At 53.1% G+C, this 17,393-nt stretch overlaps 1 protein-coding gene across 1 annotated transcript; it reads right to left on the reverse strand.

The window, feature by feature from the left end:
• Positions 1–1,516: 1,516 nt before the first annotated feature.
• TSPAN1 (tetraspanin 1) lies at positions 1,517–6,357 on the reverse strand. Its single transcript, XM_004462776.5, has 8 exons — positions 6,221–6,357; positions 5,718–5,782; positions 3,148–3,354; positions 2,862–2,936; positions 2,642–2,740; positions 2,407–2,562; positions 2,215–2,298; positions 1,517–2,007 (listed from the first exon to the last, which is right to left on the reverse strand). Exons 2-8 carry the CDS (start codon positions 5,772–5,774, stop codon positions 1,960–1,962), a joined length of 726 nt encoding a protein of 241 aa, XP_004462833.1. The 5' UTR covers positions 5,775–5,782; positions 6,221–6,357; the 3' UTR covers positions 1,517–1,959.
• Positions 6,358–17,393: the final 11,036 nt, after the last annotated feature.

Here is a 17,393-nt window from a genome sequence, read left to right on the forward strand (position 1 = left end):
GCCATGTTTTTCATCAGATTCTCAGCCAGACCCAAAGAGGTTAGATCTAAGATAGTAATAGAAGCCTTTGGAAATGGATGGGATGGTCTGGGGGTGGGGAGTGGGAAAGATAGCCCAGGGCAAGGCAAATGACATTTAAGAGATCTGTAAAGGATTTAGGATGAGAGGGAGAGAGGAGCAGCTCTTGAGAGGGGGTCTGCTTGCAGAGCCCTTTCAAGGTGAACCTGGTAAGCTCCTTATATAGAGCCTTGGCCAGGGAAGCAGGAACTGATGGGAAATCTTGCCCTTTTGCTGCTCTCTACCCCTGCCTCTCCCGGTAGTGCCTGGAGCCCAGCTCGGTGGTGGCAAGGGCAGTGTATGGCCTGGGCATTTCTCACCACCCAGTGTTTGCTGAAGTAGAGATATATTGCCTGAGGTGGCACCACAGCCAAGTTGAAGAGTAATTAAGCCATGTTGAGGTGGAGGCCCGCCCTGGGCAAACACGTCCCTGCAACCTCCACACAGGCATGTAGGGGAAGGGTAATATGTTATTAGAGGCACAGTGTGGTGGGGAGGGGTGAGGTGGACTGATTTCTCTCCCTGCCTGGCCCCCACTGGGCTCCCAGAGGCACTGTATGGCTCTGACCAGGCCGTTGGGCTCAGCAAGGGGTAGTAGTTCTGGAAAAGTCCAGGAAGAAGGATCCAGGGGTCGAGGGGAAGGGTGGAGGGAGACTGGTTTGCCAGGCTCAGCTTGCTTGATAACACACATGTCCTCTAGCCATAGCCTCCCTCCTTAGCACTGTTACACTTGGTTCAATGTCCCATGTCTGGGACATTCTAGCCAGGTGCCCTGAAGAGGAGCTGTCCCCATGTCAGCCAGGACTAAACCAGGCCCCTGAGTCAGTCGGGTCTGAATGCAGGCTCAGCTCTTCACTGAAAGCTTGGACTGGGTCAAGTCCTTTGGTCTCTCTGGGCCTGTTTCCTCTCTTAGAGCACAGGGGTTGTGAAGCTTAAGTAAGAGATCAGATCTGTAAAGCACCAGCCAGGCCAAGACCAAGAATAAATGAAGTCCTTTGCAAGATTTTCCCAAGCAGGGACAGGTCTGAGGCTTTGCCTCAGAGGAAGTGGGGGCAGCCTGGACTCATGGGGTATCCCAGAGGGCTTCCCAGAGCCTAAAGAGTAACCTGCTCCCATTGCTTTGGCAATAATTCTGCTCTCCTCCCCCCACTTGAGGGGAGCCTGTTATTTTCATAGCTTTCCAGTCAGCTGCCCCCACTTAGGAGGGGGTGAGTTCAGGCCAAAGTCCTCCTACTTCATTAGAAGGCAGACCAGCCCAGCCTCCACCTTAGTGCACCATTCCTCTCAGGCTAATTTCCAGGCCTGGAATTCAAATGAAGGAGAGTAATAGCCGCCCACTCCCATGCCGCTTACTTCCACTGCCTTTCCACCTTTCCAGGAACCTCCTGAGGCTCTAGCGTCACAAGAATCTGAAACTAGTTCAGGCAAGTTGGGTCCCTCTCCCCAAGAATACACAGAGTCCAAATGGATACATTTTAATTAGATTATAAATTCTGAAGTCCCTTCTACACATCTGCTCAGTAGCCCTGCTAATGTTGCATATGCCGGGACTACAGGGCACCCTTCTCTCATCCCCCAGTGGAGTACTGGGATCACCAAGAACCCTCCTTGGCCTGAGGAGCTGTCAAGAATTTAAGGAATAGGTGGGGGGATGGGTAGGAGAATGGGCTACATTAGAGGGTCTGGAACAGGTGGGCCCCAACCCCACAAATTAAAGGAAAAGTCAGGCATAGCCTGAAAAGGGTGGTCTTTAGGCCCAAGTCCTGACCAGCAAGGCTGGGCTGCTCCAGCCCAGGTGACAGTTGGATCCTGCCCCACCCCAGTCGCTGCCACTTGGCAGTGCCAGGGTGCCTCTACCCAGTCCCCAGTGTGGCAACAGCAGCGGTGAAGGCAGAAGTAGACCTATTTCAGATTGCAGTACAGATACATGGACACCGTCATGGCAGCCAACTGGTTGGGGAAGAACGAGAGAAGGGGACGTGATTAGGGAGGCTGGGTCCTGAAGCTTTAGTTCCTGACCCCCGGATACCCATCCTACTTGGAGCTCTGTTACAAGCCTGTCTCCTTCAAAGAGGCCTCAGAGATGGGTCAAGCAGCTTCCAGCCCTGGCCCAGTGGGGGCATCCCAGGCCCAACCTCAGCCTCCTCATCCCCTTACCTCCAGACCCCCAATTCCAGCTGCCACACCACCCACAGTGACTGCATTGGTTCGGATGTCATACAGAAGCTGATTGAAGCAACCCTAGGGGAGGGCAGAGAGAGCATCTATAGTCAGCAGTTGCCTTCCACCCCCACCTAGCAGTCCGAGACCAGCTAAGAAGCCCTCCACCTTTCCATGCCAGCCCCACACCTGCACAGCATCGCGCTCAGCCTTCTCCTTGGTGCAGGGCTCGATGGCCGTGCTGTTGACATTGTTGATGCAACAGAATGGGGGGAAAGCTTGGCTCTTCACATTGGAGGGAGAGCCCTCAAAATCTGTGTAGTTGTTGAAACCACAGCACTTGAGCTGGAGGCAAGGAGGGGAGGTGGTCAGTGGGGTCTTGCTTCCCTCCTGCCACCCCAAGATCTTCTTCAGCCCACCTTACCCCTTCCATGGTGCTGTTCCACACTTGGGTAAATTCCACCTGGGACCCATAGTCTTTCCTGATGGCGGGCACTATCAGCAGTGTCAGGAAGTTCTCGGCCTGGGTGGAGCAAGCCAGTGTTTAGGGACTGACCGGGAAGGTGGCCCTTCACATCACAGGCCATGGCCCACGTCCAGGACCCTGCCCGATCTGCCTCCCTTGCTCTCTCCCAGCTTCTCACCATCGTGGTGTACACCAAAGCGACCACAGCAGCTGCAATCTCAGCAATGAAGATGAGGAGGAGGATGAAGAAGAACTGAGTGGGGAACAGGGGTCTAGATTTTAGGGAGAGCCAGTCCCTCAGGCCCTCTTTGCCCTAACCCATCCCCCATAAAAACGAGGCAGGGGCCCCTTTTGCAGAGACCCTTGGAGTCCAGAGCAGGGTTTGGGGATCCCCAGGACCTAGTGTCAAGGGTGAGGGGGCCCTGGGCCTTGGTCATTGGCCTGTGGAGCTGGGTCTGACACACCATCATGAGGGCGCACTTGTTCTCAGACTGAGCACCGTAGCAGCCCAGGAAACCAAGAGCAAAGAGCACAGCGCCAGCCGCGATGAGGAAGTAGCCCACGTTGACAAATTGCATCGCACTGGACGACAGCGGCCCGAAGAGCTTCAGGAAGGATGGTCCATCGATCGACACCCAGATGCCCACTCCCAGCAGGGCCACACCACACAGCTGGGGACAGAGAAGTCAGGCAGGCCTTAAAATAGCACCAACAAGCAGCTCCCCTCCCACAGTTAAGCCAGGGAGTTTGGAGCCTAGAAGTTGCCTCCCTTATGGGCTAGAGTGTCTAGAAACTCATCCTAATCCTACAAGTTGGGGAACATTCTTTATAGCCAAAAAGCTGGGAGCTGGGACATCCATGGGCAGCACCAGGCAGCATAACTGGATAGATATAAATGGAATCGGGAGTTTAGAAATGTCTACAGGATGAGGGGAGGAGCAAGGTTCTCCCTCATCTGCTGCCAGAGTCCTGCCACATAACTAGGAGTGGAAACAGGCAGGTGAGGGCCCAGACCCCCTCCCCCCCCAATTTCCTTTCTGGGCTATAGGTGCCCAGAACATCTTTGTCCTCTGAAAGGTGGAAGCAGAGGGGTGGTAGCATTGAGCAGGCTAAACAATCACCTTAGCAACAGGAGTGTGCCTGAGGTTTACACCTGCTCCCTACTTTGAGAGGGTGGTAGTTGAGGTTAAGAGACATTTACCCTGAGGCCCCACTTGGCTGCCTTCCAGGATCTGACTCTAAGCCTGTCCCTCATCCATTCTAGACCTCTAGTTGCCTCCCAAGGGGAAACTGAGACACCTGAGGGGGTGTACAGCCAGAGCCTCTCTTAGAGGCTCAACGCAAAATTCAGAGGGAATCCCAAGTTCCAGATAGGGGACGGCGCTCCCCAGCTCCCACAGCTTCTAGAACAAAGCCTTGCTGACCTAGGGCTTCAGGGGATAAATCAACCTGACACCACTTGGTGCCCATTTCCCAATTTTCATCTTCAGAAACTGAGGCTGGACCCTAGAATGACGAGACAGATTATGGCTAGATCCCAGGCATGTTTGCCCAAGAACAGAAAGCTGGGCTTCCAGCCACAGGGTCAAATTTCAAGGAGTCTGAAGCCTGCCCTACTTTGTCCTACCCAGCCTGGCAAGTCCTGGGCCACAGAGGCCAGAAACCAAACCGGATTTGTTTTTAACCCCCTCGGGGCACAGCCCCTGCTCCCCAACTCTCCAGAATTTGGTTGCTTCCTCCAGATACATGGATAAAGCCAGTTCCCTAAAGCCAAAAGAAGCTACCTGGGAAGAAAATATACCCCCCACAACCCTTCCAATTTCTCCTAACTTGTCTATGCACCATGTGTCTCCACTTCCTCACCTTTTATTCACTCTAACTCACTCTACTGTGGCTTCAAGTTTCCTGGTAACATCTATGCTAAATCCAGTAGACACTTCTCAGTCCAATCTTCTTAGACCTCTCTGATATCTGCCTCTCCTTGTTTTCCTCCCTCCTCCCCAACTGTTCCTTCTCCACATCTTTCTTGAGGCTATTCCTCCACTCTTCCCTTATATGTTGGGGTTTTCCAAAGTTTACACTTCAATGACTGTCATTGGGCACATGACTTTCAAATGTCTACCTTCAACTCAGAACTGAGCTGCAACCCTATTGTGTAGATCCCCCAGGATGCTCTTGCCAGAGATATGAACATTATCTCAAAGACCTGTGTCTCCCTTGCCCCTTCTTCCATCCCTTTACCACCATCTGAGGGATTTGTCCACATTGTCCACTTCTCCCTATCTCCATCACTATCTCCAGGGGTTCACACCTCAATCCTTCTGAAACCTGTTTCCTAGTTTACTGAACAAGATCAGGTTTCATTACCTCTGAGATTTTATGTGCGCTTTATAAACCCCTTCTTCATCCCACCCAGTACAAATTCCCAGCCTCAGCTATTTCCTCCAAGCCCCTTCTATGGGCTCCCATAGTCCTTGGGCTAAGTCCAGACATAAAATCTGTCCTGCTGGACCTGAGATCCTAGAGGGGAGAGAAAGACCTTGCTTACCTGTCACTCCAGCACCTGGCTGATCTTGGGCAGTAAATGTTTATTGAGTGAATGCGGGCTGCTTGAGGTAGATCCTCTGCTCTGCCGCTCTTTGATGTCTCTGGGCCCTCTCCTCCCACTGTACAAAGGCCATTGAATTCCCTTCCACACTAAGTGAACTTGGACAAACCCCTCCCTTCCCTGGACCCCCAGTGCCTATAAAAAGGGAGACTCACCTTTGCTCCATCCTGCCCTAAGCCTGGGCTGAAACTTCCTGGAAGGGAGGAGATCCCCCTGATCATTTCCACCCCTCCCTGTGTGGGCACCTTGGCTGCTATTGGGACAGGACTCAGCATGTGGAGAGACCTCTGCACCCCACTCATAAGGGGAAACTTGCTGAACAGAGTCTCTGGCAGAGCAGTCTCCCATCCCGCGGATTGGGGTCTGCTCAGGTTGTGACGTAGGCCTGTAGGAAGCTCCCAAGAGCCCACAACCCCCCATACTTACAAAGATGAGCAAGTTGAAGATGGTCATCATGGCCTTAAGGAAGCTGAAGCACTGCATGGTGGTTCCTGGGAGACAGACAAGTGTGAGTTAGGGCCTTGCCTCCCCCCCACCTCTGCCCCAGTTGTCCCTTGCATCTGCACCCTGACATACCAGACCCCAGCACCCACATCCCATATCTCACTCAGTTTCCCCTGCACCTGGACTCTGATACCTTAGGATTTCTCCCAACCCCATCTTGATACCCCTACTGTTCTATACTATCTAGGTCCTCTGGCCAGCACCTGATACTCTGAGATTCTAATACCAGCTTCCTCTATTTGTACGCCCAGCCTGACCCCCAGACTCAAGTCACACCATACCCCTCCCTGGTACCTGTATGCCCTGGGCCCCTCCCCAAATCAGCCCAAACCCTTCAAGTACTCTCCCCATTGCCCTTCTAGCTCCCCAAACCTGTTTTTAGACTGATTGCCCTTCATGGGATAATCCCTACCCTGGGCCATCACCTGTTTAGGGCTCTTGGCAGCTTGAGTTCTAGAAGAGGGGACGGCTGAGTCTCCAGAAGGAACAGAACAGCTCCAGGAAGCAGCCACTAAGCGGGCAGGCAGAGGGACAGGGCTGGCTTTCACACACCACTGCTCACCTGCAGGCGGGGCAGGCGTTTTAAAGGCCTCCCTCTGCCTGCCCACCTGCCCCACCTGCAGCCAATCCACCTCCCCTTGCCCTGCTGCCCTCTGCTGCCTAGGAATCTGTCGCCACAGCCACAACAGCAGCCAACACCACCTGGCAACATCAACCATGGACAACGCCCCTCCTGTCTTTAGAAGAGAGGAAAGTCTGGGGGTGCAGCAAATGACCCCTCTAGAACTTCTCTGTGCCCTCCACCATGACAGTGCACATATGCTTCTTATCTTACAGTACAGTCACACATACCCCAAATCTCCCTGGCACACACATCTGCCCAAGCTGCCACCCATATATTCACACAATAAACACACAGATACATACACAAACACTAGGGCTCTTGAGTGTGTGCGCACACGTGCATGCGCACACACACACACACTGAACTCTTTGTGGACTGATTCCTGACTCCCAGCAATGAACAACAGAAACAACAGAACAAGTCTCTCTCTCTCTCTTTCTCTCTCTCTCTCTTTCTCTCTCTCTCTCACACACACACACACACATACATACACACACATAAGCACATATACGCATACACCACTTTCAAGGAAATGACCAAGGTTTGGCAGCCTCTGTTCCCTCTTCTGAGTAGCAAACAGCTCTTGGTCCTTTTCCCTCCACAAAACCCAAGTTCCCCATTTTCTCCTCTTCCTCCTCTCTCCTCTCCCTTCCCATTCTTTCTTTTCTTCCCTCATTCCGTCTTCCCTTAGTACTCTGCCCGCCTCTTGCCTTCGGCCAGCAGGTGGCGACATGGGCCCACAAAAGAATAGCCGCTCCCCATGCCCCCACTCCAGTTCTGCTTCCAAGGCTCTGTAATTCCCGTCTTCAGTAATCCTTCCTTGGCTGCCTGTCTCACTTCCCACTCCAACACTCCTGAGGTAGAGGTACTGGGAAAGTTCTGGCTTTCAAGTCACTCAGACCATGGGCTCAAATTCTTGAGTTCTGTCATTTAACTGGGTGACCCCGGGGACATTTCTTAAACTTGGTTTCAAACCTCTGTTTCCTGGTCTATATAACAAGATAGTTATGAGGCCTTAAATTGCGATTTCCTCCCCACCCTGGAACATTGATAAAGAATTACCACACAGTGAGAAGGTCAGAAAGGAGAGTGCCACAGTCAGAGGAAGTGTGGGATGTGCAAGGTGGGTTTTGTTTGTTTTGTTTTGTTTTGTAGTGGGAGGAGGCAGCTGAAGAGACAGAAGAGAGATGGGCTAATAACAGTAATATTTGCCCAGGTCATATTTTAAATGCTTTAAATATATTAAGTCCTTTTTTCCCTTCACAATAACCTTATGAGATAGATTTTCTCTTTTTAAATATGGGGAAATGGAGGCACAGAAAGGTTAAGTACCTTGCCATGATCACACAGCTTATAAGTAGCAGAGCCAGTCAGTCTGGCTCCAGAGTCCATTTCTTAACCACCAAGCAGATTTGTCTAGATTGATGGAGGCTTTAAGGAGGCAGGAGGGACTGGCTTCCAGAAAGATCAGGAGAGGAGGCCTTGGTCTGGAACCTGAGGAAGCAGAGGGGCAGAGGCAGGTGGGTTTAGAGGTATGGTGGCTACAAGTTGATGGGGGCAAGATCATCTTTTAACATCGAGGGTGGCAGAAGTAGACGCCGGGGGGTGGGGGGAGTGTAAGGTCTGTGGGGGTGGTACTGAGGGATCCCACAGACTTCCAGCAGGCTCCTTCAAGAGGAGAGTAGAGGTTGGGCCTGGGAAGGGGGCTGGTAGGTAGGGTAGGAAAGGGAGAGAGAGATGAGGTATGGAGGGGAAAGGGGAAGTCCAAAGTCTCAGAACAACTCAGTATAAGGCTGGGTGGAGCCACTGACTCTCCTGCCTCCTACAAGAAAGGAGATGAACCCAGGGGTGGCACCTGTTACTTTCCCAGGGGACCTAGCCGTTTCTTCACCTGCACTGACTGTCCACGTGGCTTTCTCTACCATCTCAGGAATAATTGGGACCAGGTCATATTCAGCTACGTTCCCAGGGCCCAGTACAGTTGAAGATGTCAGTGAATATTTCTTGAGTGAATGAATGAGTGCAGAATAGCAAGAGTTAAATGCTCTGGCTTTGGACCTAGGCCATCTTAATTTAAACCCCTGCCTGCCTCTAATTGTGTGATTTTACCTCATTGATTTTATATCTCATTACATATAAAATAAGGATAATGATAGAACCTCCTGGTAGGGTTCTTGAAGATTAAGAGAATGTTTGTGAAGCACTCAGCAGAGTATTTCCTGTACATATGATAGTAAGTGCTCAGTAAACACTGTTAATGGCGTGAATGTGGATGAGTGAGAGAATGAGAGTGCTGTCCCCTCTCTTCAGAGCATCTTTGTCCAAGGGGTCAAGCCGAGGTTGGCTGGCTCATGGGCTGGACCCATGGAGTAGACTGTGAGCACCCCTGACCCATGGGGAGGGGCCAGGCTACAGCATATGCAGGCTCCCTATGTCATAGAGGCCTCAGCTGCCTTGGCCAGCAGTACCCCTCAGGCACACTGTAGCACCCCCTCTACCCATGGGGCCCTCTCAGTTTGTCCGTGCCCCTCGGCCCCGGGGCCTGATTTCCCCCTACCGCGGGCCAGGTATGGGCCGGCCCCGGACCAGGTTCCCTAGTATGTTCAAGTGTAGCCGCAGAAGGTACCGGCAGAAACCGCCAAGCCCAGCTGCCACCGCTGCCGCCACTGATCTTGCCACCATGGCTGCTGATAACACCAACAACGCTGACACTGCTACCACCAGCGTGTGGATCCTCCCACCGCGAGGTTAGTTGGGGGCCGAGCCCAGGGTGAGGGATTGGAAAAACAGGGCTGCCTAGGGACTCTAGGGGGGGGGGAGTGAACTACTACTGATGACAGGCATCCCAGAGGCTGGAAGCAAAGGGCTCGGGGAGGTGGATGAATCCCAGGGGCAGTGGGGCTTGCAGAGCTGCTGCCACGTCACACCTCCCTCTCCTTCCTCTCCTCAGTTTTCAGACGCCTCTGCCAACCTGGGAGCTTTCTGATTCTCTAGAAACATGGAGCCCAGACGCTTGGCTTGCTTGGGACCTGCCCCTCCCAGGGGCTGTGGGAGGTGAACAGCAGACCAATACAGTCGTTTCTGCGCCTGTTGCCTTATTCTCATCTATACAGGGAGAAAGGTCTCTGTGAGCACCTGGGAAAGTATAAAGAGCCAGGTCCTTGGGGAGAAAGGCAGGAGGCACAGATGAGAGAGGGACAGGACCAAAGATTTTAGTGGTCCGGGGAGTACGCGATTGAGTGCTGGAGTGTGAGGTGGCCACGCCTCCGTGAGCCTGTCGATGGTCAGCCCGGAGGTATAGCTGCTGGTGTGTGTTTTTGAGAGTGTGTGTGAGAGACCATGAGAAACGGGAGCAGATGTGGCTGAATGTGCCTCTGTAAACGATTGTGCCTCCATGGCCAGCTGTGTGTGTCAAGGTGTTTGGAGGGGGTGCCAGAGAGAAAGCCTTGGCCCCACTGAGAGGAATGAAGGTCAGGAGGGGACCAGGAGGCAGCCTCAACGAGTGAGGGTAGGGAAGGCAGCTTCTACGGAGGGTGTTCTACAAGCCACCACCTACCCCCCCCACATACCCCTGGCCCCTCTCCAAATCAGTGTTTTTGAAGACTGGCAGCTGAACTGGGGCTGGGGGCGGGGGAGGGCAAGACTGAGTCTGAGCCCAGAAATGGGGGAGGGTGCTAAGCTCTCTGGCCTGGGGATTTTCCATTTGGATTTCTCAGTGTGCACCCATGTGTCATCGGGTGTGACTGGCTTTCTGTGGGGCGTGTCTTCATGGGGTTGTGTCTCCGTGGCTGGGAACACTGTGTGGGTCTCCACTTGTGGCTTTATGCATGGGTTAATGTGTGTCCCAGTGTCCCAGATCTGACTCCAGTTCCAGCACTCCCCTCCCTGATGGTTGGGGGTGGGAGTGAACCTGGAGACATTTGGTCAGGCCCCTGGGGTTCAGGAAGCCTGGCTAATGTCCTTTGCTGCCTGTGAGGAGAAAATGAATTGTGTTTGTGTCCTCCCACTCTAAGACTTGCCAGAGACTGGGATCCTGGGGGTGGGGTGGGGGAAGAGGGAGAAAAGGCACTCACACTCTCTGCCCAGACAGTGCTGGGTAGGGGCTGAGGCTCCCCAGGGTATTGGGGGGGGGGAGGGGCCACTGGACCTTACTCAGACCTGGAAGGTGGGCTGGCCTGGTGCCCAAGGCCCACCAGGGAGCCGAACACATATAAAGACATTTGACACAGTCCACAGACACATGCAGACAGTAAATATAAGTGGCTCACATTCACACAATGCAACAAACACACACATGCATGCAGGCACATGCCCTGAAACATATATGTGCTGACACAAATGCACATAGACCCCCTACATGACACATGTAACAACACATACACGTCTACAAATGAACACACACAAACAGGCATGCACCCGGACACAGGCACACAAACATGTGGTTTCAGGCACATGCGATGACACTCACGCAAACCCAGACACTCAGAGAGACATACCAAGTGCAGACGCACACTCACCAGATTTCCCTGCCCCCTTGGCCCTGGGACCCAGAAACCTCCCTCCCCTATGAGAGTCTGTGTGTGCATGTGTATGCCCACGCTTGTGTCTGTGTGTATCTGTGAGTGTGTGCACAAGTGAAGGGGGTGCTGAGCTATGGGAACCGGATGACATCACCTCCTCTGGCTATTTTTAGCTGGATCTGCAATGATGGCTCTTCCACTGCCCCTCCCCCTCCAGGTTCCCAATTCTCCTCCCCCTTCAGGATCCCAGAGACAGCCGCAGCCAGAGGGCACCTGCCACCTCAGTCTAGATGACCCCCTGGATGACTGGGTACAGCGCACTCCCTCCCACCCCACCAAAGCTCCCTGAAGGACAGAAGAGGGGGCTTGGGAAGTGTGACAACCTAAGGCAGGGCCCTGGGTCAGGTGAGCTGACTTAGGTGGTCCCCAACCCCCAGAGTGCCTCAGCTTCTGATTTTCAGTCTCCACTTATTTGTTCATTCATTCCAGAAATACTGAGTGCTTGTTATGCACCAGGGAGGGTACTAAATTCTCGAGAGACAGCAGTGAACCAGACAATGGGAGTTCTTCCTTAAGAAGTTACAACTCGTGGGAGACAGACATTAAACGGCTAGATCACACATTATACTGTGGCCAGGGCTCTGAAAACTTGAAACAGGAGGACTTAGTCTGGGATCACGTTCTCAGTCTCTTTCTCTCTCTGCTCTTCCTTCTCCCATAGGTGGGATATAACTCCGGAAGCCAGAAGGGGGCACACCCCCTTACCTTGTACCCTTTGCCTCCAGAATTCCAGAGCAGTGCCTCCTTCTCAGTGCCTAAGCTGTGTTCCCCACAGGGCACCAACCCACCATCCGAATGTGCTGACTTCGCCCACTGTTAGCCAAGTGCCTCTTTGCGAGGACACATAGTTGGGCCCTGGGAGGCAGACCATTGTCCCCCACCTATAGGGGGGAAAACTGAGGCCCAGAGAAAGGCGGGACCGGCCCACGCCTCACGGGGTGCAGCCCAGGGGGCGCTGCAGGCGGGCGGTGCAGGAAGTGGCGGTGGCGCTGGGACACTGGTGCAGGTGCGCAGGAGCAGGCCCGGGGGTTCAGGCAAGGGGAAGGAGGACGGTGGCGGCTGAGGGGCCCATGCCAAGAGAAGGGTTTCCCGCTCCAGCCAGCCTCGGGCAGCCACAGGAAAATCGGGTTTGGCAGCTCGGGCCGCGCCTCAGGCTGGGGGAGGGGTCCGGGAGGCAGCTGGGGCGGCCTGTCTTCCAGCCTGGCGTCCCGCCAAAACGCGGGTCAGGGGAGCATTTTATAATACCACGACCCTTCCAACTGCGGAGCTGGAGCCTGGGGTTCGAGGCCTTGCTCTTCCCCAAGCCCCAGTGTGATCTTTGGAAAATCCTGTTCCTTTTCTTGACCTCAGTCAAGCCATCCGGGGAAAGGACTCTGAGATTCCCAACCGCAATTCCTGGCCCTCGGATTTTCCTGGGCGTCTGACTCAGTGGGTAGGGGCGGACCAGACTGCCCCAGGGCGCCATGTGCAGGTCCCCTGTCACCAATCGGTCAATGGCCGGAAGCCTAGCTCCAGCGCCACAATGCAATACCGGTCACCCCACCCTTACCCAGTGGCCCCACCCCACTTCCGGTCTCTGTTCCTTCCTCACCTTCAGGGCCCCCTAGGGAATCTCCCATAGTTCCTCCACTGGCTCCCGGCATCCATTCAGGCAGGCTAGGACGTCTCCTAGTAACCTTCTTGGTCCTGGCCCTATAGCAGGCTAGGGAGGAAGGAAAACTGTTTGGAAAGACTGAAGGGGCCAGCTTTTCTTGCTACCCTCACATACTGGAGCCCAAATGAGGGGCTTAGGGGGAGGTGGAGGGTGGACTGAGCGCTTGGGCCTGGGCCTGGGCTGCCCTGGGTACTATCCCACCTCCCGCAGCCCCAGGGGAGATGAGAATGTTCTGCCTGTCCTATCTGGCCATCTCTCCTCTGCCTTCAGAGAATCCAGAGAAGGAAGCTCAGAGCTGAAAAATGTAGCCTCTGGAAAACACAAAAATCCAGGCCAAGTGAATCCTGGCTGATGTCACTATGTCAATAACAAAACTAAGTAAACACAATTTAAAAAATCATGTAATTGTATATTCACAGGCGTCCACAGATGTCTAGAAATCCAGAATTCTAGAGTCACAAGGTTAGAGTATCCTTGAACTCTAAGTCTTGAGAAGTCAGTGAAGTTCCTACCTTTAGATGGATGTCTAAACCAGAGGATTCCCCACTGGGGATGGGCAAAGGAGTTCACACATGAACTCCAAGAAGGAAGAGGAAGTAGAGAGGCTGGCACACAAGAGCTCAATGAGGTAGGATGCCTGCAATAAAACAGACAGCAGACAGTCCTCATCCATGAGGACACATTCCTCTTTCCTGAGGCGGAGAGGGCTAACAGGAGGGACAGAGAGAGAGGAACTATGTAAACTAAGAAAAGGCAACCTAGATAAAGAATGGTCAAGCAGCATAAAATACCAGCCCAGTTCCCCATGATTTAACTTTTTATCAGCCCAGGACATTTCCAGAGGTTAGTAAGACTTCTTATCACATTGGAATGGCAACCCATATCTAGCTTTTTTTTTTTTTTGTTACCAAGGAGAAAATACTCCATATAGAATACTTTTGGGGGGCTGCTGGGAGCAGCAAGCTCTCTCCAAAGAAGATCCTGAGCCCTGAGCAACATGGTGTACACCAAGGCTATGTCCTTCTCCATGTGGTGGGTTCAGAGCGCTCAGCAAGGCCCTGGCAGGGGAACTTGTAGAGGTACGCACCTGGGTGGTGCCTGGGGGAGTTGAGTATCTCTACAGAAGGAGCCAGCCTCTAGCCAGCACTATGTATGGAGACCCTTGTCTGATCTGTGGGGCCGGTTACTCAGCAAACAATGGGGATGTTTACTTAGCATTTCTGGGAAACTACTGCAAACTCAGGAATCTAGAAGGAGCAGCTCCAGAGAGAGGCAAATGCCAGGCTCTGCTGGGCATGGGAAATGGGACAATGTCAGCTGGAGGTCCTCTTGCTCACCTGCTTGTCCTTGGATCCAGCTCAAACCTCAGTTCCAACCTCTACCCTCACCCCACATTTGTATCCTTCTTCCTGCTTACCTGCTGTTATACCTACCTATACCTGCTGTGTGACATTTGCCAAACCCTGTCCTTTCTCCAGAGAGATCTCACACTTCCTTTGTTCTCCTTTGAAATCTACTGTGGGGTCCTAAGTGCAGCTTTTAGTATTTTACAGTCCTGATTTTCTAACTTCAGACATCTCCATTCCCAGCTTCCAGAGAAGGTGTCGGGCAGTTTCAAGGGAGAATGGAGGGAATAGGGAATATAAGCAATGCTCAGATTTGATATTCTGTATATGCCTATGTTGGGTGTTTTCATAAACTATATAATGCCCACAAGCACCCTGTGCATATACATCATTGCTCCCATATTATAGATGAAGAATTTGAGGCTCAGGAAGGGTAAATAACATGTCTAAGATCACCCAGGTAGGGAATAATAGGACTGGGATCTCAACCAGGACTGTTTAAATCTGAGGGCTATAGTTTCAGATTAGCTTTATTCTGTGTAGCATCAAAAGGTGAAACAAGAGTCCACAGATGGGCATTTCCTGGAGAAATGCCCTACAGTGGTCAAGGTGGCTGGCCCCGAGAGGTGGTTCGTTCCATCCAGGGAAGTGTACAACAGAGGCTATGTCTTGTGGTCTGAAAAAAGCTGAAACACGGGGTGCCTTCTATTGGGAACTCTGGGTAGTCTCAGCTCAGACTGGAAAAAGCTAGACAGGGTGGGAGGATATGTGGGTAGAGTGGGGTGGTACTGAGCTGGTCTTCAAGGGGTCTGTGGGCTGCTGCCACTCCTCCTGGAGATAAGGTACATGCATGTTAGGGAAGAGAGGTAAGTGAGGGCTTCATTACTTTCTGGGATAGGCTTGTTGCCATCTCCCCACCCCCTTGCTGAAGCTGCTAGCTGGTGAGGCCTCCAGAGCTCAGGGCAGGGGGGAATCATATCATGCTTTGTTGACACTAGACTCTGCTTACAGTTTCCCAGCACCTTTCAGATCTTTTAGACCAGCCTCAGTAACCTTGTACAACCGCCTCAGTTAACTGCCCGGAAGGAGGTAGGATGATTTCAGCTGTATTCCTGCCCCTCCCAAGGTTGGGTCATCATAAGAGGTTGGGAGTCACTGGATGGTAGGGTCAAGACTTAGAGGCAACCCTGGAGGCTTCCATATTCCTTACAGTAAGGGTGGGGAGGAATTCCAGAGAGGGATCAGGACTTGCCAAAGGTCACACAGCAGCACGGATGACTCCGCCTTGTGCCCGGCACTCCCTTTGGCACTGGGGACATGGAGTTTAATCAGGTCTGGTCCTTGTTCTTGAGAGTTTGCAGTCTAATGGAGAAAACAGCTTGGATAGACCAAGACAGGTGTCAGGGCTAAAAGAGAGGTTCAGACTTCATACAATGGGAGCTCAGAGAGGTGGGGCAGAGGCTTCAGAGAAGATTCATAGAGAAGGTGGCTTTTGAGCTGTGCTTCAAAAACAGACATTTTAGCAGATACCAAGGAAGAAAGGACCTTCCAGACTGAGAAGTAGCATGAGCAGAGGCACTAAAGGGTTGTGTGGGATGGATGAATCATCCTGCAAGGCTGGCCCATGCAGCTGGAGTAGGAGTCTAGTGGGCAATAGTCTAGCCAAAGACAGGACATGAAGTCGGGACTGTCTGTGCTCGGCCGGCCCAGAGGAGCCACAGAAGGTGCAGGACCCAGGAGATGAAGGCCCCCCACAGGTGCTAGGTAGGGGAACCTGAGGAGACGATGTCTGGGAGACCTTACCAGCAGGGTTCGGGCTGCTGAACCCCTCACCACTTCCAGAACTTTTTCCTTTAAGCCAAGGGACAAACATGCACACAAAGCCTCGGCCTCCCCTCCTCCATGAGCACCCAAGCCCAGCCAGAGTGGAGGGTACGCCGCCATCCCACTGCTGCCTTCCCGCGCGACGACTCAGGGGCGGGTGAGCACATCTCCCTAGAGCAGCTCGCGGCCCCGGCCCCATGCCTCCCTCCCCGCCCCCACCTCAGCTTTCCCAGGGCTGCTGTGATGTAAATCCGCTCCGGATTTATTCGCCGGCGTTCTTTCCGTAAAGCGGGGCGCACCCGGCGCCAGTGCTTGGCTGGAGGTGCGCTCTGGGCCCTGACCCAAGGGCGCTGGCGGGGAGGCGTGCCGGCCCCGCTAGGGGACCCTGCGGCGGTCGCCGCCCTTTTCACGCGGCCGGGGGTGGGGGTGAGGGTGGGAGTCCCGCGGCGGCCGCCTGGCCTGGGGGCGGGGCTGTGAGGAGCCGGGGCTGGGACGCGGTACTCCGAGAAGGAAGCCGAGTCCGGAAGCCCTTCCTGGAAATGGGGAGGGTGGGCGCCATCCAGAGCCCGACGAGGAGTGCAGGTTGAGGGCACCTTGGAGGCCGGCCCCGGTCTCGAGGTTTCCGCCTGAGGTTATGGTAGAGAGAGTAGAAGGTTTAGGGCTAGACAGGGGCCCGAGGGCGGGGGGTTGGGAGATGCAGGAAATTCCTATCCCTGAGAGTGGCTCCCTGAGTCCGGGGGTTTTGACCCTGAGGGCGAATTCGATCGAACCCTCGAGGGGCTCCTCTCGCAGGGAAGCCAGGCAGGCTCACAAGCCTTTCCAGGGGCCTAACAGCCACATGCTAGAGGGAGCGTGGTGAGGGTGGGATGGGACACTCCAGGGCCCCAGCTTTGACGAAACAGAACTGCATGAATAATGTGAACCGTTTATGGAAAATGCTATCAAAATCAACATGTATGTTAGACACAGAGTGATGGAATTTATTGAGCACCTACTGCACACCAGACCAAGGATGTTCACCAAATTGACAAAAAGAGGAGTGCTTTTTACTTTTTTTCTTGGTAAAATCAGAAAAAGACAATACAGCTCTTTTTATTAAAAAAAAAAAAAAAAAAATAGATAGAACTGAATTCCTGAGTTACAGCTCTGCTGAGACAATAGATGGCCTTGGAAATTTTGCTGACTTCCCCAAGCCTCAGTTTCTTGATCTGTAGGCACAGGGTTTATTGTGAATGAGTTAGGTCCTCTGAGATTCTTGGGACAGTGCTCAGTATGTGGTATCAATGGGAAGAACACTTAGCCCCGTTTAGGGGTGTGTGTGTAGGGGAGCAAAATTTCTTCTAGAAGAGTGGAAATCTAAGCTAAGTCTTCAAATATGAGTAGGTAAGAAACAGTACTGTGAAACTGGTGGAAACTACAGAGTGAATCAGGAAGTGGAGAGAGATGAGGTTGAAAGCTGGGGCAAAATGGCAAGCATGAAGTTAGTGCAGTGCATTTGGTTTCTATGGCAAGAGCTGTTGAGGGGTTTTCTGCAGAGGGAGGAGGAGATAGGCTTCCCGTGGGGCAGTG

The sequence above is a fragment of the Dasypus novemcinctus genome, chromosome 9 (assembly GCF_030445035.2).
Source record: "Dasypus novemcinctus isolate mDasNov1 chromosome 9, mDasNov1.1.hap2, whole genome shotgun sequence".
NCBI classification, from domain to species: domain Eukaryota; kingdom Metazoa; phylum Chordata; class Mammalia; order Cingulata; family Dasypodidae; genus Dasypus; species Dasypus novemcinctus.

What these genes read in the sequence shown, in the direction of transcription:
- TSPAN1 (XM_004462776.5), bottom strand. Translation starts at nt 5,774, where the DNA reads ATGCAGTGCTTCAGCTTCCTTAAGGCCATGATGACCATCTTCAACTTG. An exon ending in CTTTGGTGTACACCACGATG is followed by an intron (nt 2,741 to 2,861) that starts GTGAGAAGCTGG and finishes TGCTCCACCCAG; the next exon opens with GCCGAGAACTTCCTGACACT. An exon ending in CTGGAATTGGGGGTCTGGAG is followed by an intron (nt 2,008 to 2,214) that starts GTAAGGGGATGA and finishes TTCCCCAACCAG; the next exon opens with TTGGCTGCCATGACGGTGTC.